The sequence below is a fragment of the Ictalurus punctatus genome, chromosome 16 (assembly GCF_001660625.3).
Source record: "Ictalurus punctatus breed USDA103 chromosome 16, Coco_2.0, whole genome shotgun sequence".
Taxonomy (NCBI): Eukaryota; Metazoa; Chordata; class Actinopteri; order Siluriformes; family Ictaluridae; genus Ictalurus; species Ictalurus punctatus.
Window position 1 is genome coordinate 22,234,525 of NC_030431.2, and position 26,039 is coordinate 22,260,563.

Here is a 26,039-nt window from a genome sequence, read left to right on the forward strand (position 1 = left end):
TCTCCTTTTATAAAACATTCATCAGCTGATTCACAAAATGCTTCTTAGGACAAAATGAGTTTCTAAGTACAGAAAGATCATTCCTAAGTGCAGGTTCAATACTTGCGTTTACTGCTTTTATTTATACGTACCAAGTGTGTAACAAAAACATCATCTGTATCAGTAATCAGAGTTAAGGTTAAAAAGTGGGCGTGGCCTAAACCTACACAGGTTCAGGTGTTTTTCCTAACTGTTACATTAATGATTATGGGCATTAAAAAAATAAAATAAAATAAAAAAAAAACCCCAATGTGACTTTTTTCTTGAAGCACACCTATAGTTTCATCCAGATGAGTACTGGTGTGATAGGTGCCACATGATAAATCAATCATGTGATGCCTTCACAAGCCTTGCGTGTATTTGCCTCCAGCTCACCTTGGCTTCCTGCTCGTTGAAAGTGTTTGTGCTGAACATCTGTGCGACGGCTTCAAACGCGCCAGTCAGAGGAAGCATAAACTGCTCGAACTGGTCCTCATCCTCACCTGCACACATACACACACAAGCAGAAGACACAATACAGAAAGACAGATACGATTAAAAAAAAATAAATCTGACTCTGAAAGTCAAATTTTATTTAAGATTTTTATCTTTGTAACTAATACAGAGAAAGAGAACCATACCTAGATCGACCATGAGCAGGCGTCCTAATGCTGTGTAAAATGTGGTCCTGCATCTCATATCACTCAGATTGGACTGGTTGTTCACACCCAGGAAGGAGAAGTGTTCACTCTGTCCAAAAAACACATCTCCACTACATCAACACGTATAAAAAAAAAAAAAATAAAAAAAAAATACAAACTACGTATCATACAATACATAACAGCATGTGCACTTGCTTTCCAGGGTATCTCTTATTCATTTACAAATCAAAACAACGTACCGTGTGGTTGTTGAGCATGAACTGGACGGCGCTGAGCTTCACCAGTTTCCTCACACTGCTATACGTGCACCACAGAGGTTAAGGAAACTCAACAACACAAAAACTGAGGGGTTTATGCAACTGGCTGCGAAAGCAAGAACGCTTAACTGACATTTCACTTAGATAATCCTCATAGTTAAAGAATTCACGAAACACAAATCACAAGTCCATAATTTAGCTGGTGTGAAGCAGCAGACAAACAGCAATACACTCACACTCCTACCTCATTCATAGGGACTTGTATGGAGGATGCCCAACCTAATCTAAGCCTAATAATAAACAGACTAAATGAGCATGAATGACAAATGGAGAACAATCTCTGTAAAAAGTTTTCTGTAAGCTGTTTAGCAAGTTAGGAAGGAGTCCCCAGCATCAGTGCTTTGTAACTAGACACAGAAAAGGCATTTATTTATTTATTTATTTTCATTATTACCTTCAAGTGAAAGTAATGTAACGACTGTTTATAGCTGCTATAACATGAGTGATAACACGAACATATTGCTCAGGTGTTCTGCATCTTTAAATGCAACTATAAACTGATAAATTGTGTGTTATTCTGCAATTAATAAATAATTAACGTGGCAAACGAGGTAGGGTATAAGACAGATAAAACAGTTCAGAACATGCTGATATAGGAAAATAATAATCAAGCATTATGAAAAAAGCTTGTGTATTTAAAACTGTAAAGTTTGCAAATTTACTGGGTAAACTTTTAATTAAAAAAAAAAAAATCCATTTCTAGCACAAGTAAATGATTAGCAGTGATTTTTTTCTTTCTTTTTGAAGTTGTGCTCGACCAAGCGATCAGCCCTTTATTACCTGCGTAGGTGTGTTCGGGGGCGGACTTTAAAAATGTGTGTAAAAACGTGAAAGCCATGAAGCGTGTACAGGAAGGATATCCGATGGAGAGATCGTTGAGAAGCTGTAGTGTTTTGGATGTGATTGGTTCACACTGTCCCCAGTACTTCAGATTAGTGATTCTAAAACACATTTAAAACAAAAACATCCAAATATAACTTCATACTAGCTGCAGATTCAGTGTTTAATGTCACGTCAGTTAATCAGTAATAAGTGTCTGATCTTAAACGTTAGAACATTAGTTCATGTTAGAACATCATGGCTTTCCCCTACCATAGAAAGGCTTAGGCGCAGGACCCAAATGTCTTTGGGCGTGCCTTAAGCTGAATGAAATTTAAAAAAAAAAATAAAAATAAAAAAAGAAGGCATTTAGGCGACATATCAGAATGAATGTAAAAACAACGATGAGAGTTCTATGCTCTCCATAAAAAAAAAATGGAGAGATGGCTTGATCTCAAAGAGAAAGGTAAACTGGCAAGAGGAATGAGCAATCGGAGTTCAGACGAACATTTGTGTGACTGGTGTGTGACAGATGCTCGTACAGCTGATTGGATATTTCTCTGCACCGTCAGCTTGGGATGGAAGCAAGTTGCAAACCGTCGATAAGTCTCAACAAAGAATAAATGAAGTATAAACGTTTCTTTTTGTTAGGGAGTAATTTTTGTGGATGCGATAGCAACATCACACTAGCGATAGCAGAGATAGCATATGAAAAATATACAGCTAAATGTTATAATGATAAACATCTAAGGAAATTGCTAACCTAGCCGACTTACATATATATTCATGTACTGAATTAAGTTACCTTAGCCAGCCTGGCTAGTTAGTTGACGTTAGATAAAGATACCTCGGCTGAACTAACGTGGTTTGGTAGCTAATCAAAGTTAAGCGGTGTTCACTCGTAAAGTCTTTCATAAACTCGTAAAGCTACATGTGAACACATCTTAGGTAGCTTCTTCACCAAACACTTGCAGGTCGTGCGGCTTTTCCCACGACCGTACCCGACGCAGAGTTCTCTCCCTCCGTTCCTGCAGTGCAGTTTGAGAACCAGTCACACACAGTGATGCAAGTCCTCATCTCATCAGTCATGTAGTGCGACTTGCCTTGTATATGCATCATTTCAAGGTGATGCATATTGTAATGGGTCCACATATACTTTCATTACATCTCAAACACAGAATGAATATTGTTGCCAGCTTTCCTTAACAAATATGGTAAGGATAATTGTCGAAAACAAAACAAACTTAATTTCCTTTTAATAATTTCTAACCCCCCCCCACCCAGCACCATGCCCCCGGAACCTGGACAGCACCCAAGTCCTCTAAAAACCTACGGGAAAACCCCGGAACATCAGACTTTTGGCATATCCATCGCAAATCATTTTTCTGCTGGTTATTACTGAAAAATAGCTGAGTGACTAATGTTTATATTCATTGTGCTGTAACGTCTGTCTTGTGAACATTGTCTCACTCACATTTTGCCGATAAACACACTGAGCACCATCGTCTCATCGTTGAGTCCCAGCACCTCTGAAAGCCGCCGGTACAGCTAAAGAACACACACACACACACACACACACACACACGTTAGTCCATGGAGTTGAATGATACATTTCAGGTACTATTATTCCAATGAATTTTTTTTATTTATAAATTATTTTAGAAAATATTCATTCTTTAACCTCTGGAGGAGTAGGTAGTGTCTCCTGCCTACTTTTAACGTTTGAATATAATTTCCACTAAAACTAAACGTCTATCCTGTCAGATGTAACATGTAAGCGTCATTACCACGACCAACTCAATAAGAACATGTCCTGAATGGATTTATTCCTCTTATACAAAAGCAATTCAGTCTATTTGCAACAATTACGCTTTATATATTTATTAAAGAGCGACACATTGTGCTTGCATCCATTTGTAGATACGTTAAAAGTGGTGCAACAGCTGCAAAAACACCGACACTGGAGACTTCTGGAAACGTTAAACAAAGTAAAGGTGAACGTTCTTAAAACAAGTGACCAATCAGAATAGAGAATTCAGGATCACAGTGGCGTAAAACCAGTCATCGAAGGCAAGTGGTATATACGCCATTTTGCTGTAATTACCTTGGAGGATTTTTGCACCTGGTCTCCAATGTAAATTTTGCGGAATTGTTCGAAAAAGCTGAGCATGGCGAGCTCCAGTTTCTCGTTCCCAGCCTGCGCGAGCCGAGAATCTGTCAGGTTCATCAGCTGCAAAACGCTAAAATCCAGTACAAAAGAACACGAATGATTAGAGCGTCAACATTTATTTTTTTAAAAACTAAAACTAATCACCACCACTGAGCATGTATATGTAACAATAAAGACGTATGAAGAAACATATCAGTAAATTCTCACCGGCACACAAGTTCTCCGTCCATGGCGTCCTGCTCATCTGTGCTGGCGAAGGAAACCCTGCCCCCGATAACGGCTCCGATAATGTACACCAACCACGTTAAACGACCTGAACACACAACAGTAACACGTTTCTTCCGACGACTTCCGATATTCATAGTTTAAGATCACAGCCAGCAGGTGTATGAAGTGTAACATGGGCATGTCCAGGGCTCACCTTCCTGCACGGCAGCGTCAATGGTGCTGGAGTTTGATTGGAGGAGCTCTTGGTAGGACTGAGCTGATTGGTCGAAAAGTTGGACGAGCAGGGCGCAGGTTTTCTCGTACTCGCAGCGGCCGATAGTGGAGAGCTGATCCAGCTGCTGCTGCACCAAACCGGCATCATCCAGAGGGTCCTCCATCCCATCCCTCAACACACACACAAACACCACAACATAGCTGAGGAGATCTTCAACATCACAGAATTAACACTTTCCACCACCCATTAAAGCTATTTACATTAGGTTTTTGTTTTAATTTTACACATCAATAATTATTTAGCGTTTACATGAAAGATTTATTTACTGACAATACACACGGCACTTTTATCATGGGTCTAGAAAATCTGGTCTTCCATATAACCGTTTCTTTAGATATCTTCAAGACTTTCTTTAACGCTCTGTTAAAACCCATCGTTTTCCTACCTTTCCCACTTTCCCAGGTGCGATGACCTGGGAAGAGCTCAGCCTCATATTTGTTAATAAAAGGTCTGATCTCAGTGCTATATTCTCAAGTCATATCTTCAAGTCATCATGATGTAAAGAAAAATAAAGTCTAATGGGATGGGAAACTGGGTATTAAATTTAAACAAGATTATTGTATAAGAGAAAGTACTAGAAACTAGGACTTACTCAGTTTAAAGTGTGGTACATCGTGTTCACTTAAGCAAAGCCAGGCTTGCGGGCATGTCTCCTAGCGCAGATGCTAGCTGTGAAAGATGGACCGTTCCTCCAGAAAATTTAACACTTGATCTTAGGTCTTGTCAACATCCTGACTTTGTCCAATTACTGGACAATGGTTGTTAAAAACTATTCCAGATGTACTCGGATTTCCTTAAGGCCATGCCTCTAAATTGCAATATAAAATGAATCTTTAATTTTAAATGCTAATCAGTTTGACACTATTACCTCCATGCCACCCATAGGATAATTTTGTTGTGCCACTCCACTGTCTGCAGGGACAGAGTTTAGCTTTCCTTGAGGGGAACTGTGTAAAACATGGCAACCCATCTTGCCATATTTCACAAGCTTTAAAGAACTACCTATCTGAATTATTTCAGATTTACTGACTGCCTCAGAGGATTGAGATGGTCATTGTTAATGTTATAGGCATCATGCACTTGTTTTAGATGTGTGGGTCTGTGTGTACGGCATTCATGGTAATGACGACGCTTTTATTTTAAGCATATTTATGGATGTATAATAAAATAGTATGAAATTAACTGTGATTAAGGTGTATTTAAGAAGGGTGGTTTTTGCTTTCTAAAGGACTGGAGGTGATTGGGTAAGGGAGATATATATATATATATATAAATAAAAAGTCACCGTTTAAAAAAAATTCAAAATGACATTTAATGTGTGTTTTTACCTCAGGATGATGTGCACGGACTCCAGACGGGATGTGATGTAAGCTTTGGTCACTTCGGGTGTGAACGTCTCGAGCATGTGAGGCTCTGTGGCTTTAACGTAGGGCACGGACGCGGCTAAACGCTGCCACAGACTCAACAGGTAGTGAACACTGTTGGGCGCAAACTCCCAGTGCTACAAACAGAAACACACACGCACACACAAATCAAAAATCTAGTCTACACACAGGCAACATACGGCAGTTATGATACCATGGTGAGAAAATCTGAAATAGTCACGTATCGCAGAAGTTCCTTAAAGTGATTTCTAGACAGATATATCTGTCTAATCTAAGTTTATCCGAGTTCATGAATGATCATATCAGTAAATATACATTTAACTAAAACCAATGCTGTAAATTCCAGAGGTGGGCGATGAGACAAGAATATCACGGACGGTATTTGAAGACATTTCTACCGACACAAGATCACAATCCCAATAAATAGGAACCAACAAATAGTCAGCAAGTGTTGCATTTAAAAGAATAAACATTATTTTTGACAAATTAGGAGTTATGAATTTTAGTATCTACCATCTACAAAAATAAACACATTATAATAATGTTGATCCAATTGGATTTGCATATCTGACTTATGAATTATTGTTATTTTATGAAAATGTACAAATAACTGAGTGAGTAACTAAGCTGAGTGAGTGTGTGTGTGTGTGTGATTATTTAGGAGAGCAATTTCCCCAAATGATGGACGATTCGAAATGTAAAACTACATTCAAATGATACTGGTTACATTTTTAGTAACTTAAACATAGTGTCCATTTTGTTAATATGATCAACATTCAAACTTCTGTTCATGCTATCCTCACGTGACTGGTTTTACTTTTGTCTTGCACTGTTGCATTGTGTGTATGTGAGGGTGTGTGGGGCTTCAGATGGCCTCTACCTCTGTGTGTCTCACCTGCAAGCTGGTGACAGTGAAGTTCGCGATAAGTCTGATAACTTCTGGATAATTCTCCACTTTCACCAACTCGCCGAGCTGATAGTTACTCTTCAGTCGGGCCAGCAAGCGGCAAAACTCATGGTAATTATTTGGGTCCGATAAACTCTATCATAACGCACACAAACATGTAAATGTTATAACGAGAAAGAAAGAACAACAAAAAAAAGATACGGAAAGTCGGGAAAACACACACATCTGTTATTCCAATTATTCTGTTTCACACACAGACCTGTGGGTTCTCCAATATTCTCTTAACGCCATCGACTAGATGAGAAAGGAATTTTGCTCGCTCAGCGTTGTTGAACAGTGAACGCCGGACCGACGCTATCTGAACTAAGCACGATAAAACCTGAGAAAGACAGAGATGGAGTTAGTTCAGGACAGTGTAGTTAATATCACTGACAGTGTTTACAGTTTATCAGGTCCAACTACAGAACTCACTCACTTTCCAGACGTGTGAGTTTACAGTTACTGACTGCGGCAGGATTGGAGTCGGGAAGTCGATTTGAAACGAAATGGGATATTTAAGTTAAGATTACACAGAATGGTGCAAAAAACAAAAGACGGGCAGATGAGCCTCGGTGACGAGAGAGGGCTCAGAGGTGAATGGCAAGACTGATTTGAGCTGACGAGAAGTCTCTGTGACTACAAAAATAACCACTCTTTACAACCGTGGTGAGCAGAAAAGCATGTTAGAACACACAACACACCAAATCTTTAAGGAGGATTGGCTAGAACATCAGAAGACTACATTGGATTTCACTCAGAAATCGGATGCGAGAGTGGGCGCAGATTCTCCCAGACTGGAGCGTTGAAGACTGGAAAAATGTCACACTTGCTGATTTTGTTGCACAGCATCAATACAAAGGCATGCAACAAAAGCAGATGCCACAGATTCCTTCATTTGATATGAAGGACCGCCCCCTAGTGGCTTCTGTGTTCAATACAGCAGTGATACTGAGGTGGCGCTGTGTTAATAAAGTGTACAGTGTTTAAACTGCATCATGTCCGTGCCACTGTTATATTGAGGATGCTCCACCACCCAAATAATATCTAGTCAGAGATATGACTGTCCCTTTCCACTGACGGACCCAACAATAAAAAATACAAAGGAGAAACTCTACAGATGAGCTACAGCCACTAACTACAGTGTACGTGTATGTCTACTGTATAAAGTGACCTATATAGATGGTTGATGGACCTGAAACAGGGAGCTGTGTGTTCTGTCTTTCACTTACCAGGGGAGAGAGGGATGGAGGGATGGAATGGTAGAGATCGAAAAACAGCTGCAGCGTCGACGAGTCCAGAAAGGCTGCAAAATAAATAAATAAGAGATAAACATATACATTCACAGTGAAATCCTTTTATTCGCATACCCCAGCATGTTAGGAGGTTGGGGTCAGAGTGCAGGGTCAGCCATGATACAGCACCCCTGGAGCAGAGAGGGTTAAGGGCCTTGCTCAAGGGCCCAACGGTGGCAGCTTGGCAGTGCTGGGGCTTTAACAACCGACCTTCTGATCAGTAACCCAGAGCCTTAACCGCTAAGCTACCACTGCCCCTTTATATGTTACATATATAAAGAACGATGCAGTGTCTTCTTATCCGTTTACAGTTCATTTAACGGTCATTATGGAACATCCGTAAAACAAATTCACCTGCGTCATTTCCATCAGGCGTTTATTTAAAAAAAATTAATGAACCTGAAAGTGATATTAATCTTTAACAACACTATCAACTGGATAGCAAATAACAACTGCAGTACAACATAGTCCAACGTTTTGTTTGCTTTGAACTGAATGGGTCACCTGACTAAAAATACGGCACCGTTTTTAAAAACGTCAATAAACAGCTACAATTACTACAGAAACGATAACATATCAGAGCAAGCGAATTAATATAACCTCGTGATTCGTCTTTGAGCCGGATCCACTGTCAGAGCTGCTGTTATGAAAAACGAATCCACACCTTCTAAACCCATACATCAGAACTGGAGAATTCGGTTAAATAGATTTAAAAAAAAAAAAAAAACAAAAACAAAAAAACACTATTAAATCAGACCTCTAATAGGATGCTATTAATTCCAGTATTCTGAAAGACAAAAACTCCTCGATGACGGATAAAGATGGAAACGTGGTGGCGGTCACCTGATCTCCAGCTGGTGGGGATCTGGACGGTGCACAGGTCGTCTGAGGACTCGTCTGTGGACGTGCCGATGAAATCGAAGTTGAGGCAGTTGTGCGCGAGCTTCAGGAGCTGCATTAGCAAACCGTGCTGGCCTTCATCGTTCAGGTTCAAGTTCTTTCCTGACGCCTGCAATCACACGTGTAGGTTTACCACATTTAAACATTATCTGATGGCAATGAAAACATCAAAACCCCAAAGACAAATATGAAAAACGGGGAAAAGAAATTATTCTGATTTGGAAGCACGATAATACAACAACAAAATGAACAATAATAGCAGTACTAAATTATAATTATTTAATAACCTATAATTAAACAACCATTTAACTGACTTAACACAGTGCTGAATCATCCAGTAGTTTTCATTTGTTTGTAAATTGTCCTTGTGTGCAAGAAAGAAGGAATACATTTAGAAAGAAATATTATTTAATTATAATAATTCAGAGATGCTGCCGCAACGTACAACCTGAAAAACTAGGGAAAAAATCGCTAACTAAATTCAAAGCAGCTGTATAAACTACAACAACAAACTGATCACATTTATCTTGTTTACTTCCGAGTATAATAAACAAGCCTCATGTCCCATTGTGGAGTACATACGGAACACATCCACATGTTTTTGGATCATTTCTGCAGGAGCGTCGTACGGTACAAGTCGTCTTTCGAGCATTGTAAAGCCGTATTTCGGAAATCGTGGATCTTCACCTGTTTGAGGAGATTACAGGAGAGTGTGAAGATGTCAAACAGAGAAGAGTCTCTGAACGATGACGCAATCTTCCTGTGTTTTGTAAGCGGATGCGTCGTATCGGCCTGGAGACAAGAAAAGACGGAATAACAATAACGGTGAGTTTCACACATGAAACATTCTCAATACACAATTAAAGACACATACACATACACATATACACACACATATATATATATATATATATATATATATATATATATATATATATACATACATATATACATATATTATATATGTATATATATACATATATTTTATATATATATATATATATATATATATATTTTATATATATATATATATATATATATATATATATATATATATATATATATATATATATATATATATATATATATACACACACACACACACATTATATATATATATACACACATATATATATATATATATATATATATATATATATATATATATATATATATATATATATATATATATATACATACACACACATATACACACACACACACACACATTGTTTTTTTAATATAGGAAGAGTAGCTGGGGTTGTGAGTTTGCAAAGCTGCCATATTAAAGGCAAAGCTCAAACATTTTACACTGGACATGATTGTTTACTCTGTAGTTTTTGAAATATTATTAATAATGTTAATTTTAGTCATTATTGTTTTGTATTGGTTTTCTTAATGTTTGAAAATATTGTTATAATTTTAGAACTGTATTTCATATTTGATAAGTAGTTCTTTATTTATCATATATTTTCAATTTCAAACTTATCATTTCTTAAAAGTTATTTAAAAAAATAAAAAATTTCCCCTTGATTGACAAGTAATTTGAAAAGCTATGAGAGTCTTACCAGCAAAGCACAGCAGAGTTAATGTAGCAGTGCTCACACACAAAAATAGAGAAAAAATAAAACACTTACATCATGGAAGATGGCGGAGGAACTTACTTGGTTAATCTCATTGGTTAACTGGGAAAGAATCGTGACTCCGATGATGCAGTGTTCAACACTGTCCTGAAACCACAAGAAAGAAAAAACACCAACCCAATTAGCTACACAAATATAAAATGGTGGAAATGGTAAATACGGAAATGTAAAATCATAGCCTTTCAACTGTGTGTGTGTATTATGTATGAACTAAAATATCAAGGGGCCCAGTCTGGAAGAGAAGACGACATACAGCAGATTTACTAATCACTACTTTGAGCACCTGAGAATGGGATTAGTATGGACAAATCCTCGGTCATGTCATATCATCAGCGCTCCAATCCGGCTAACTCGGGGTCAGGTTTATACCTGCAGGAATCTTGTGACGTCCACGATGACATTCCTGAAGACGTAATCCTCCTTCTGACAGTCGAACCAGCCGAGTTTAGTGATTCGGGCGTAGAGCTGAATCAGAGCCTGAGTGACAAACGCGGCAAGCTTCGGCCGTGTCGCCAGGTAGTTCAGCACGTAATTACCTGATGAAAAAACCACAGGGAACCTCGGTCAGAGAGAGAGCTCTTTGGTGTATACCATGTGTTTAAATATAGATCTACTACACATGTGCACATCTGTGTGTTCGCTGTCTGAAGACTTCGGTTCAGAAAATCTTCAATTTGCGTGTCGTCAGAGACGGACATACAGAAAGAGATGCAAGCAGAAAGAAGGCGAGAGAGACAGAGACAGACAGTAAGACAGAATGAAACATACAGAGACCGAGATATGGACAGAGAGAGAAAGGAGAGACTGAGGCAAGTGGAGATAGAAACAGAGACCCTCTTAGCCTGTTTCTTTCTTTGTTTACTTTATTCTTAGAGTTTACTTTATTCTTAGGGTTTCTGTCTGACTGGATTGTTGAATGCACGTACATTTGCTTCTACTTATTTATTTTGTCTGTACCCAAGCTTTGGCAATACAAATGTTAATATTGGTCATGCCAATAAAGCAACCTTTTGACAGAGCGAGAGAGAGAGAGAGAGAGAGAGAGAGAGAGAGAGAGAGAGAGAGAGAGAGAGAGAAAGAGGGGGGCAAAGGCAAGACAGAGATAGACATGCCGAGAGAAAGAGAGAGGCAGACAAAAAGAGAGAGATTGAGAGAGAGAGAGAGTCAGACAGGCAGATATATTGTCGGAGAGAGACAGACAGAGAGACAGAGAGAGGCAGACAAAGAGAGAGAGAGAGATTGAGGGAGAGAGATTGAGAGCGCGCACGAGAGAGACAGGCAGAGATATTGTCAGAGAGAGACAGAGAGGGTGAGATTGAGAGAGAGAGAGAGAGACAGACAGATATTGTCAGAGACAGACAGAGAGAAAGAGAGAGGTGGACAGAGAGAGAGAGAGAGCGTGCACGAGAGAGACAGGCAGAGATATTGTCAGAGAGAGACAGAGAGAGAGACGGGCAAAAAAGGAGAGACAGACAGAGACAAAGGAGAGGGTGAAGCAGAGAGAGAGAGAAAGAGAGAGAGAGAGAGGATAGATACAGGCAGAGAGAAAAACAGAGAGAAAGAAAGATCAAGAGAGTGAAACAGACAGAAGCAGCGCGAGAGAGAGACAAAAAAAGGAGACACAGACAGATAAAGACAGAGACCAAGGAGAGGGTGAAGCAGAGACAGAGAGAGAAAGGTGGGAGCAAAGCCAAGACAGAGAGAGACAGAGAGAGAGACAGAGAGAGAATGTGTGTCTTACGGATGTCGATGCGCTGTTCCAGTGGCAGAGGGTTGCTTGTGCGGGACACCAACTTGGAGAGGCACGTGGCTGCGAGCAGCTGAGAATAAGACGACTGCAGACGCCCAAACACACAGACATATGCACACACACACACACACACACACACACACACACACACGAGAGGAGTGTTAAAACACAACAGAAACACAAACCCCTCACTCTTTTCTGAATACAAGCTCATGTGTAGCGTACAGAACTGGAACATACTCCTAAAGGAAATGACCATGCAGCGATAAACCTTAAATAAACCGCATTAACCCTCTACATAAAGGAATCAGCGACTCAACAACAACGTAGTCACGTTTTAACCTAGAAATAGATCAGCGTGGGTGGGAAAAATAACACACACTCATGTAAAGTTTTTTTTCTTTTCACACCTAAATAAAGATAGTGATCGGGGTCCCGGCCAAACAATACCGCAACATCACACAAACTACAAATCCCAGCGAATTGCATTGGCTAGCAATTTTTTTTTTTTAGCCAACTCAGGTTTCCAGGGCACTGGGAAGCACACAAGCTTTCACATGCCCCTTGGTCTTGATAATAGATTTACCATTTGTCCACCGTTTGAGACAGAGCCTGTCTGACGTGTGTTTTAAAGAAACAACAATTAACACCGTGGTAAGAGTGTTCAGTGGATGATGTCTACATTAAAAATAAGATACTATGGAAGCAGTAATCAGAAAGGAATGTGTGTGTGTGTGTGGGATGGTGAACACTCACGCTGCCTCTCTCCAGCAGCAACTGGCATTTGCTCAGACACTCCGGACTGTTGGTGAACTCCACGAGCGCTTTCTCGGCCTGCAGTCGCGTGCTCGTGTCCGTCGTCTCGTACAGCTGCTTACACAGGATCTCTAGCTGGGCTAGGCTCTGAAACACACATGATGAATCTCCTTAGATGGACCACTCTTCAAGATAATCAAGTCACACAGACACTCTACTGCTAGAAACACACACACACACACACACACACACACACACACACACACAATTATACACAATCAGCATCAGTAAACACCAGGGTGAATTCTCAAATCTGATTGGTTGGCCAATTATTTGTACATAACAGTGTAGTCCATGAACAGTATGTTTTGGTTGCTAAGCAACATAACGGACAATGATTAGGGTATCATATGGACAGAAAAATGGGTGACGTTTTATTGGTTTCCAACCTGGTGTGTTCAGGCAGACTTAAAATTTACGCGTAATATAATGTGATCAAAAGTGTGCGTATGTAGAGGATTTTTACTAGAGGTCCAACGATTGATTGGTTTTGCTGGAACTATCAGCAGAAATCCACATCGATAGTTTCTCCCGCTTGCGTCCGTCGCGGGAGCGGCTGAGAAGGGTCCGCTGTCATTATACAGTACGAGAGCGGCCTCTAGAGGCAAAAAAAACCCATCACCGACAAATTTTTTCAGTTATTTGAAGTGTTTTTTTTTTTTTTAATCGATTTTGGACGTCTCTGTTTTTATTTGCTTTTTGGAGTGTTACTTTTTGGTTCAGGTTGGATGTATAGCATCTGTTTACATAAATATTTATTAATAGTTAATATATATTCATTTCATTTAAAAAAAAAAAGTACAGTACATTTTCATGGTATAGTCAGTACTGTTCATTTTTGAAATAAAAGTTCAGCAATATTTTACAACTCACCCACTTCATTTTTTCCCTTTATCCTTTTGAAAAATTAATCGGTTGATTAATCGGTAAAATCCACTATCGGTCGACCTCTAGACGTGGCTACGCCAAATCTATGCGTTTCATGTAGTATATTTTTGACATTTCATTAATTACATGCATTTTAAACAAATCAAATGTGAAATTAAAATTTCATTATTACTACCATGATCATTATAACCTTAATATATAACTTCCATGTCAATTAAAAGAAAATTTAAAACAAGTCCTCTTTTTAAGTCATCATTCATTAGGGGTTTTTTTTTTCCATTCATTAGTGTTAATTTTTTGTGCGGCTCAACCCAATATAACCCGTTTTACTCTTTATATGTGCTGTTATTTGACTATAAAAGCAGCGAGATAATTTGATTTAAATATGCCTCACTGTGCACTGTAATAGATGACTCAGCATATTCACTTGCCATTAGCCTACTGGGCATTTCTTTAGAAGAGTTTGTGGTTAGTATCAATTGATTTCAAATCAGCGTTAGTGTAGGCTTTATAAACGCAGACCAAGCACAAATCCAAATATTGAAAAAAAAACATGATACTGTGATACTCATCTCATCTCTAATTTCAGGGGGAAAAAAATATTCAGAAATACCGCTGTTACCGAGTTATGTTCTGCTAGTGTTACGGGACACTCTGTAAATCTCACAAATAATACTCACATTCTTGTGTATTTTGAAAATTATGTGGACATCATTTAATTAATTTAAATGTTTAAGAGCTGAAAACACAAACCACAGGTTATTATGGCTTAATGATTAGTCATGATTAATGATTGGACAGTTACTTCATAGTTCATTCCCTTTCTTCAATACAGATTAAAATGCTTTTCACCCTTTTAGCTTATATTGACAATATAATAAATAGGAAAAAAACTAAACTGTGGAGTCGAAAAGCCTGAGACTGCAAGGAACAATCTTTTTTTAAAGAAGGTTTTTTTTAATAGAATTTTTTAAATATTTAAAACAGAGAAATTAAAACTTCAATATCTTGACTAGGGCTGCAACTAAAGACTATTTTCATAATCGATTAGTCGGCCGATTATTTTTTCGATTAATCGGATGGGGCGGGGCAAACTTTCAGTGCCTTTCTTTTTGTTGATTATTTAAAATAAAGTCCACAAACTGAGTGTTACAAATATAAATTCAGACGAAAACTTTACACAACTGTTTGTCCAAAACAGAAGTGAACCCAATACACACACACACACACACACACACACACACAAACCAGAATATATATTATTAATTTAGAACTGTAGTTTAATTCAGTGCTTTTTGTGCATCCATAAAAAAATAATGCATAAGTACTTATATATAACAAACTAACTAAACAATCGTTACCAACACATCACTTCCGTTATAATAAACGACAGAATTTACACTGCAAGCCTGTAAATACAGCATATAATGACAATAAACTGGAATTAAACTAAACCTTTTAAGCAAATCGCACCAGTTTCCCCTGCCCCTTACACACAGTGGAGCATTTTGGATATAAACATGTTTGTTCTCGTGCAGCACTGTTTGATCTCCGCGGTGTTTAATATAAAATGCTCCCTTGCTTTAGAGGACTTTCTTCCTCAGTCACTTGATTTCGCCTCCGTCTGATGGAGACTGAGGTCGTGCTGGGAATAAAAGATAACGCTGACAGAAAGTAAACTGAAGAAAGCCAGTCTGTGACTCAGGTGCCTGTTAATGCTAACGTGCGTATGACGTCATGCGCCGTCAACTAGGAAGTGGCTTATACTTCTGGTTAGTAAAAAAAAAAAAAAAACGCTAGTGTTATATTTGAGATAATATTACCTTTCTAAAATCCACACACTAGACACTAGTGCATACTGTAAGTGTACATTACTTCATTTGGGACACAACTTTAGTATTTACTCTCCGAAGCGTGTTTTCTGAACAGAAGTAACATGATTAGTAAATCTCCACCCATGCAGGCAGACTAATATTCAAGATCCTGTACAGTTTCTAGGTCTCTATTTAAATGTAAGCAACCACGTGATATTGTCCATGCTAACAGCTTTGTACAAAAGGTCAGATTTTCCTCATGCCTAGTCTCTTCTATCGAACAATTCGATGGATTTGATCTAAAATTGCACCATACGCTTTTGCACAAACTTCTGGAGTCCATGCCAGCTCGAGTTCTCATGGTCATTAAAGCAAAAAGGTGACATACAAAATACTATGAAACTCTGTAATTCACGTAAACATTTCTAAGATTCTACTTTTCACTCAGGGTGTCGTCAATAATATAACAACTGTTGTGTTAAATAAGAAAATAATGCAAAATAAAAGCATTTTCACTAGTCGCTCTCAGACTTTCGGGGTCATGCTGATACTGCTATAAGGAGGGTAAATGTTGGTAAATGACACCTTTTAGCTGTACTCATGTGCAACGCACGTGAATCAAGAACGGCTTTAACTGAATGCGTGTTGTGATGTCACGTGACACGTCTTGGCCCAAATCAGCAGATAATCTGCTGTAATTTGTAAAAATATTGCGAAGTTTGCTTGATTTTGTGTTAATTCTGCAATCGCCTCATGCTGGAGGGAATGTAAGAGAGCGTTTTGTTTTTTTTTCCGGGGGGGTTGGTGTTAGACAGTCCAAAAAGCTCTCGCTCCCATCATAAACCCAAACAAAAACAACCACGTATTGACCGAGTTTAAACACAGTGCAATAAAGTACTTGTTCCTAGGAAATATAAACCAAGGTCCTAGCACAGGTACAGCCATTTGTTTAATTTTTTTATAGAATTATTACCTACAACATATACTTGATATGTTCACGCTTACGCACTACGCATTTTCGCAGCATCATATATTTTTGCAGATTTTGCTCAACATATTCCTTGTATATATTACTTGTATACACACACACACACAAAGATGTGCAACAAAGATTTCATAAGAAAAATAATTTCCTTTAACTTAAATGGTCATTTAAAGGTGCATTAGGTAAGATTAATGGTTAAGTAAGTGGGTATCTAAAGGGGCCCAGAGAGTAAACGGTCCATCAACTGCCTGCCAGGGGGCCCATCTAAACGTGAACAAGAAAGTCAGTTTTCAAAATGGGTTTCTCAGCCACTTGTGCTGAGGCCATTGCTTACATGGTTACTGTTCTAAATCCCGTTCTACATATTTTCCGTTATTTGTACATGTAAGAAATGAAAAAGTAAGAAAAAAAAGGAGGATTGCTGCTTTAATATCCTGATATTGTGATATTTTTAGACCAGATTTTAGACTACGAAGCAGTGAACACCCCTAACACACACTCACAGGGTGTGTCCTTCAATACAAGTATAGCTCATTCCCTAAAAAGCTTCTTCATTCTTGCTGCTTAATATTAGTTTTCGATCCGTTTACGGGAACTTGCACACTTTCTAACACACTTAACCAATACAGTGACTTCATATGTGGCTGATGCAAGGGTGTGATATAAAAGCATTTAAGGAAGACCCTCGAATATAGATGTGATGTGTGACGTAGAAGATAAACGCGCACACACAGCTGCGTGCACAAGATAAGAGACGCCTGTGTGAAGTTAGCACACTTTCAGGGTGTTACACCAAAACTGACACGCATGAACCTGACTTTCATAAACTTGTAATATTCAGCAAAGCGTTAGAACTATCCTGCACCTGTGTTCGGATGCTAACCTACTGCAATGCATCGTGGGATTTCATGACGGTCATGCTGTTAGACTGCAACGTCCCAGAAAGAGAGCTCTATGCAGTGAAAAGGGTGTGGAATAAAGTCTACAGTACAAACTTGAGGTTAAAATGCTGTATACCACAGCACTGTTGAATTCTTGATCTGACTGGTCAGAAGGTGTGGATTAACGTTCAACAGCAGCGCTCACAGTTTCTATAGTAACAGCTTATTTATATGGACTTGCTCCACATAACCTAAGACTAATAAAAGTAATTAAACATGTTATTATTGAACAATAAGAACACCGTTATTTTTAAACTTCTTTAAGAATAACCGGTGCTTCCTTCCTCCCAGCCAATCGCATCTTTGCAAACTGCTGCATCACGTGGAAGGGTAACACCCTCAGAAAAAACGCTACCCACCCTTTTTCAAAAACATGACCTCACAGATGTCCCTGATTTATTAGTGTCACGGTGACTGACAGGGGAAACCAGAGAGCACGACTAATTTTGCTGCTTGGACTAACGGCCACAAATGGCTGTGGCAGTGTAAGGATTCGAACTCGTAATCAACAGACAACAGAGCGAAAGCTTTTAAGTTATGCCACTCATTAGCCAAATTTAAAAAACTTCAATACCTTTATAACATGACGTAATCATGTGTACAAGTGAATAAAATGAGCTGCTACGCTATTTAAGTATCATGCTTTCAGCAAGCAACCAAGCTACAGTAAGAAATTGTGTCAAAATTTCCAGTGTGACCATTGCTTAATTAAATAAACAGCCTGTTTTTTGTTTTTTTTTTAATCAATTTAAGGCAGTCCCTCCAGAAGAAATGAATTAGCTTGCAATTTTTCCACAATTACCTCAGATTTTCTGTAGATGTGGTCAAAGACACGTCATGTGACGTCGTCACACTGCACATTCGGCCGAAGAACTCTCCAATTCACGAGCGTCGAACATGAGTACAGCGAAACAGGCTCGTTTACCAACAAACATCACTGTGAAAGAGCGTGTGAAACTATTTCGTGCGATTGCGATTTCGCCAATTCAAATACTAAAGTTGCATAGCAAATTCCAGTAAAATAAAAAAAATTATCAAACTCAAGCATTTTTGGCCACGACAATCACACACTCACACACACACAAAAAAAAAATCTGCGAAATCCTGTACGGACTGATAACGGCTCACGGTCCCACGTTCTTACCTTCTATTGCCTCACGAGACTGAGGCTCATGAATTCACAGGTCAAAGTTCAGCTACACGACGTCAGCACAAAGTGAAAGTAAATGCTACGAAAGGGACATTTCACATGTGCTTTGTGCAGGACGTTTTTGTAAAGGGTCAAAAATCATGAACGTTAATGAATAATTAATGAATAAACCTAATATATCGATTAGGACACCAAAGGAAAAGGGAAGAAGCAAAATACACAAGACAATATGAAAAGCCAGAATGCAAAAACTTTTAGAAGTAAAAAATTTTTCTTTTACTCATTTCTCAATGATGATAAAAAATTTTTTTAAAAATCTTCTCTATTATTTTATTTCTCCATACCATGTATCTAATATTTCCTTCAGAGAATCTTCTCAGACATTAAATTTTTGGCACCCTATCACACTGTGAACTACAGAAGAGGTTAAAAAGTATAAAAATGCATCCGGGAGACTAGAAATAACTAGAAATGTTGAAGTGTTTCCCATCATTAAATGTTACATGTGGAACTTATTATACTGTACTAGATCTATACTAACTCAGAGTGAACAAGTACATGATGAGACGCTCAGGTGTGCGTGGTGAACTCGAACATGCCCGAGTGTGTTGCAGAGACAGTAATGAATAATCCATTACTGCAAAAGGAATATGTCCTCATCTCTCTCTCACACACGGGGAGTAACAGGAAACACCACTGTAGCATTAGTTTACTAGACACAGCTTGACTATTCATTATAGTGCTTAGACCTGGGAGATACAAGATCATGAACGTTGTGATAAATTGCATCTTGCAATAATTTTTCACTGACAGAATTCACATGCCTGGATTGATTCACCGACAATTCAGTGAGTCAGTAAGGCGAATGAATCAGTATGGGTCGCAACTTTCATTCAGTTGTTGATATTCAGCTTCTTGATTATCAAACAGATTTTAAGTTATATGCTTATCTCTAAGCATTACGTGTTCGGAAATACACTGATGCAAAGGTGCACTTCCAACTGTGTCCTTGAGTCGGTGAATCATTTCTGACATGAATAAGATTCGTTCATCTCTCGTTCAACACTCGTCAGTGTGCGAGTTAGTGAATCCTCTAGCCATTACTTTTTCTTTCAATCTGAGTTTTTTTTTTAAACATCTATCAGTTGTGTAAATCATATTTACAGCTGTGTGTACACCATGCCTGATCCGTGCCTTGAGTCAGCGAATCATTCCGGTCATGACTGAGATTCGTTCGCCTTTCATTCGGCAGATCAGGTGAACCACTGAGTTGAGCGATTCATTCAGCCAGAGCTGGAGATTTCACAGTATATTCTATGAAAAATATATACCCTCAACAATAGAAACCCTCATCGAATTTGTAATGGTTTTAATGGGAATTGTATTGGTTTTAATGGAAACTGTAACAATCCCTGCAGGTCTCTAATGGTAATTTGTTGCCTTCTCTAGGTGGCATGTTTTGTCTAAAGACCAATAATGGTAATGGTTAGCTGATGGATTGTAATGATATTTGTAGTGGAAACCATTAGAATTTCTGTGATGATTTCTATAGTTGGTCCCCCCCCCACAGGGCAGTTGAATAATAGAGCAAACTGAATGAATTGGCAAATGAGTCTGAACGAATTATTTAACAGAACGTCCATCAGTATACAACTTTAACACAATATTGTGCTTTTTTTTCCAGAACAGAAACATTTTTTAAAAATCACTGTGAGGAAAAACAGAGTTCACACACAGACAGACAAACTGTGTTGATTCCCAATGACAAATTCGGCACATTACAATGACTGTTATTATTATTATTATTATTATTATTATTATTATTATTATTTATATATTTACTTGGCATAATTACTTCTTTTTTTATTATTAAAACCAGTTAACAATAATACTTATTAAAATAAATAAATAGATACATAAGAGGATAAAAGGATAAGAGATATATAACAGGATTACAGATAAAGTTTCAGTACTGGCTAGCTAAAAAAATAATTTAAAATACTCAGAGCATACTGATACCGTGGAGGAAAGGCTTAAATTTCGTTTTAACTTTATAGATCAGCTCCAATAAAAAAAATAATTAAACGCTTTATTAGTTTTTGTGAAATTGGACTTCTTTGGAGCAATCTCTGATCACCCACTTGTTAATATTGGCAGAAGTAATGCTAATCATGCTAATATCCATTTGACAATACAGTCCATGGAAGCAAGCCAAGTGAAGCAAGCTAGCAACCTAAACCCTTACATTGACAGAAAAGAAATACGAGCCAAATAAAAGTACTTTACATATTTTATCCCGATATTATCAGCCCACTGTGTGTACATATGAATAAAGCCAGGTTAGCTAGCTGCTAAGCTATTTAATAAGTACCAAGTTAGCAAGCTAGCTAACCGGTTTCGTTTTGTTTTCAAAGGGATAATACAGTTTAATTGAACGTAATGAACTGCCGCGACGAATACACGCGTGTCATATGATCTCTTCACAACAAAACCTTGTGTTAAAATTCCAGTTTTAATTGTATTTAATTCGCAGGTGTGTTATTTTGTAGGTTCACAAAGTCGCGCGGGAGAATTTGGCTACACAGCTAATGCTAACTACACAGCTAATGCTAACTACACTACAATGCTAAGCATAAAGCTAAAAGCTACCTAGCATTAAGGTGAAGTTTGCTAGCAATGCATGCAAGATGTACACAGACTGAAGCAGCTGATATTAGAGAAATAAAATATATATATTTTTTTTTAAATTGCTAAAAAAAAAAATAATCAGGAATATATCATGGAAAATTAGACGTTTATGCAAATGCAGGGCGTTCCCTTAAACGCGTTATATTAAATAACGTTGCCTGAATTAAAAAACATCTATACATCTTTAACCAAAGATAATAAATTATTTTAAAAATGCACATTTTAACTGAAATATTAATCTGGAAAATATACGCAACGTTTAATGTGCATATGATCACATTACACTATTGCACTGTATTGCATATTGGCTTGTTTACAGTGAGTCAAACAGCAAAAAGATCCCATCTAATAAATAAACAACCAATTAATTTCAACTTTAAGAAGTCCATTATGTTATACAATAATAATAGTATCCCTACATGCAAAAGGTTTAATTCTGCGAGTGCTAAACGTCCAATAATTGTCCATCTAATCTGAATATTTTGAGAAAAGTTGTCGTATACAGAGGTTAATGATGTGCTAAAATTATTGCATTGCATGCAGGATGCCAATAACAAACGCTATTAAGAGTCTCACAAACCGTATTGTAAATAAAAGCTGTTTTTATACTTTTTAAAATAAATCAAGCAAGCGTTGCATTTCTTAAGATCTAGGAACACACACACACAGAGGCAAATCAACATGATGACAGGCCACAAGTCAACAACACACTGATAATCGCATCCAACAAACCACGCCGCTCTGTCCGCCATCGTTTTACGTAACCTTCTTAAATCGCCCATTTAAAAACATATCATAAACGCAAGGCCGGAACAAAGCCGTACATATCCCCTGATCATGCTCAGCAAAGATTAAATTCCCTGCTTCCACAATAACAAAATATAAAGCTTTGCTTACCTGCACATGATCCGCCATTTTGCTCCATTCATGCTCCTCTCACTCCCCCTGTGTGCATATGGCTACGTACAACACGACACGTACGCTACTGGCGTAGAGCATGGAGAATCTGGGGGAGCGTCCCGGCCTGCGTAATTATAGCGCGTAACTCCTGCGCAGACTCCTTTGATTCTACCAGAATCGGCAACGTTGCCGCCATCTTGGAGAGGGCAGCAATCCATCCATCCATCCATCCATCCATTAATCCATCCATTAATCCATCCATTAATCCATCCATTAATCCATCCATTAATCCATCCATTAATCCATCCATCTTCTATACTGCTTATCCTTTGTTGTGGAAACTTTCCAGTCTAAGTTAAAAAAAACTTCATACACAAAGGGTTTGTAGATGTAAAAAAAAAAATAATAATAAAATAAAAACAAATCAAACTTTATTGAAACAAAAAAGTGAGACAGTCTGCAGAAAGTCTGAATTTTACTTACACTTACACTTACACTTACTTACTTACTTACACACACACACACACACACACACACACACACACACACACACACACACACACACACACACACACACACAAACCTTTATATAATTTTCTGAAACAGTAAACTTATCTGTAGGTGCTCTCAGTTGGACTTTTTTAAAAAGGTTTTATCAGGACACAGTTTTTATCTGCCCCAAAATTCACCCTTATACCTTAATGATTTTCTGGCTTTAGTTCCTGCCTGATTCTCTTCTTCTGGAAGTCTTCTCTGTTATTTTGACACTGGTTTGCAAGCTTAAAGGGCTTTGATTGGAAACACGTTTTTGGTGAATGTGTAATTGCTAATTTATTGCCGTAGAGTAAAGCTGCTGAAGGCAAAATACAAGGTTCTTAACTCAGTTTACACAGGAAATGCAGAGATACAGAAAAACACCTGCTGGCCAGTAAAACATAGAAGTCTTCTAGCTCAAAACACACTTAGAATATAACTTCATTAAAAAGTGTTCTACGGTTTTAGATTATGCTTCTTAATATTGATTATACATATAGATTATGCTTGTTAACTCATATAGAGTGTCAAATTATACTTTTAAATTATGCTTCTAAGTAATAATTCTAAATGTCAGTTATACATATTGATTATACTTTATTAACATATTCAAATGTGAGTTACACATATTGATTACACTTTATCAATATATTGTATACCTTCAGGGTCACGGGGAACCTGGAGCCTATCCCAGGGAGCATCGGGCACAAGGCGGTGTACACCCTGGACAGGGGACCAATCCATTGCAGGGCACAATCACATACACCTTCACACACCCATTCATACACTACGGACACTTCGGACATGGGCAACAATCCGAGTTCATTTAGTCATCCATGTTCAATCAGCACTTCATCCTTGTCAGCAGGAGTGGTCCCACTACTCCAAAAGCGGTGGGACAAATTTTTGGTCTGAGAGAAGGGGTACATCTGTCATGTGTCTATAAAAACATACAGACTAATTGTGTATCTTGCTTCTTTTAGCACTATATGGAGCCAGGGTCTGACTTCTGAGCTGTAGTCACTTACTGCTTTTATCACAGGAGAAACAACACCACAGCTCTGTTTATGTAAAACACCCAACTGAACACTATGCTTCCATATTTAGATAAAGTCTATTCACGCATTCCAACTGTACACCTGTACCAACATGATAGATCAGGCTGGTTCTTCAAATCTGGCCCTCGAGGTCCACTGTCCCAAAGAGTTTACTTCAAACCTCAAACTCACAATTTTTACAGTGGAACACTACTAAAGAGGACTTATTTCTGTCAAAATTTCAGTTTTGTATCTTGTCCCCAACCAGAGCTATTCAAGCTGAAACTGAGGGAAATTTCTAGAAAATTCACTTTCTCACCCATAAAAAAAGTAGGAGAAATCTCAAACCTGAAATGTTCTGCATGCACACTATACTTGCCTAGGTACCCCTTAAAAAAATAACTCAAACCATTATAAATTGACCCTAAAAGTGGAACTGTGAGCAATCTTGAGCATTAGATTTGTACTTAAGTTCTAAGTCTAAGGAACAAGAATGTGCAAAAAGGTTATATGTGTACCTTGTAATGTGCTCTAGAGATCAGTTTTTGTTCCAAGGAGCTAGGACCATCCCAAGCCGAGATATTGAGGTTTGTCTAAACAGCTGTTTAACCAAAATGTGTTGTGTCATGACACAGAGATGGCTGTTGTAGTTAAACAAAGTGAAAGAAAAAAAAAAAAACTGGTGGTTTTGCAATGACATTACGTAGAGGTAATCACTCAAAAAAATTTTTTTAAGTGGTCAAGCAACCAACATTGCAATTATTGGACCACTTGAGATGGAAAGACCCGTAACTGTTTCGCTGAACATTTTTCCAACAAGCCTTACTTACTTTATATGAAGAAGGTCATTTGAGGAATGTTCCTATAATCAATTCCGAATACAGAATATGTGCATATGTCACTTGAAATACTGAAACGTTAGCGATACTGATTTAACACACGATTATTAGCCAGTTATCTCTCATAGGAGATTGCTTTTAGGAGAAATGTCCCACTGCCCAGCTGAACTGGAAGTTTTGATTGGTTTTTCAACCGAGTCAGACCTGTCTGTTATTGCCTGAAGTGTTGGGTCACTGCCTCAGTAGTTTGAAAAGTGCAAGATCAAATGCCAGCTCGCCCTCGTTGCTCTGGCAGTCCTACTGGTCAGGGTCGTGGTGGGTTCTGGGAAAACTGGGCATGAGGCCGGTATAAAGACAGTGGTGTGTCAGTAGTGACTCAAAGGTTCTGGGTTACTGATCAGAAGGTTGGGGGTTCAATCTGCCTCAAGCTGTTGGGCCCTTGAGCATGGCCCTTAATCCTGCATCATGGCTGACCTTCTGATCTGGCCCCAACGTCCTAACATTGCAAATAAAGAATTTTTGTGAAGAAAGAATTTATCTGTACTATAATGTACTGTATATGTGACAGATAAAGATACACAAATAAGAAAAGGTTGCATCAAGTCGGTCACCCTAATAACAAGGTAAAAAGGCTTCTTCCTGGTGTAGTGAAATTAGTGGTTTAACAGTTTAGAACATCTATATTTTCTCTAATCAGAAGTATGTATTCATTCATTCAGCTTCAGAAAGCACTTAATCCTGGTGCTCTGAGGTCAGTTGAGAACCAATCAACACTGCTGTCTTGGAAAGCAATTTTTATCTGCGTAGTAGACTTCATTCATCCACGACATTATCAGCTTATCACTGTTTCCATATTGAATTTGGCAACTGGCACCATGAGAAGTAAAAAAACAACAACCTCAAATTCTTCAGAAACTAGTGAGGGCTGGACCTCGGTGCCTCATAGCTAGTTACTTCTGGGATGTCTCTATCAACTTTGCACATCTGGATCCTGATGTTTTTAGCCCATTCGTTTTGGGAACGGTGCTCAAGCTCAAGTTGGA

The 26,039-nt window shown here is 38.2% G+C and overlaps 1 protein-coding gene across 2 annotated transcripts in view; it reads right to left on the reverse strand.

Moving 5' to 3' along the window:
* xpo7 (exportin 7) overlaps nucleotides 1-22,694 on the reverse strand; it is a 35,056-nt gene extending 12,362 nt beyond the window's left edge. The window contains exons 1-19 of one of the 2 annotated variants that reach the window (XM_053686569.1): nucleotides 22,584-22,694; nucleotides 13,161-13,307; nucleotides 12,396-12,489; nucleotides 11,024-11,190; nucleotides 10,649-10,741; nucleotides 9,699-9,803; nucleotides 8,955-9,120; nucleotides 8,049-8,122; nucleotides 7,040-7,159; nucleotides 6,769-6,915; nucleotides 5,817-5,989; nucleotides 4,408-4,598; nucleotides 4,194-4,299; nucleotides 3,921-4,056; nucleotides 3,291-3,364; nucleotides 1,858-1,938; nucleotides 920-983; nucleotides 660-768; nucleotides 415-521 (exon numbers count right to left, since the gene is read on the reverse strand). In XM_053686569.1, the coding sequence (XP_053542544.1) occupies nucleotides 415-521; nucleotides 660-768; nucleotides 920-983; nucleotides 1,858-1,938; nucleotides 3,291-3,364; nucleotides 3,921-4,056; nucleotides 4,194-4,299; nucleotides 4,408-4,598; nucleotides 5,817-5,989; nucleotides 6,769-6,915; nucleotides 7,040-7,159; nucleotides 8,049-8,122; nucleotides 8,955-9,120; nucleotides 9,699-9,803; nucleotides 10,649-10,741; nucleotides 11,024-11,190; nucleotides 12,396-12,489; nucleotides 13,161-13,307; nucleotides 22,584-22,601 (2,172 nt within the window). In that variant the 5' untranslated portion in view covers nucleotides 22,602-22,694. The remainder of the gene's footprint in view (nucleotides 1-414; nucleotides 522-659; nucleotides 769-919; nucleotides 984-1,857; nucleotides 1,939-3,290; nucleotides 3,365-3,920; nucleotides 4,057-4,193; nucleotides 4,300-4,407; nucleotides 4,599-5,816; nucleotides 5,990-6,768; nucleotides 6,916-7,039; nucleotides 7,160-8,048; nucleotides 8,123-8,954; nucleotides 9,121-9,698; nucleotides 9,804-10,648; nucleotides 10,742-11,023; nucleotides 11,191-12,395; nucleotides 12,490-13,160; nucleotides 13,308-22,583) is intronic. The other variant, XM_053686570.1, reaches the window with a different exon arrangement.
* Nucleotides 22,695-26,039: the final 3,345 nt, after the last annotated feature.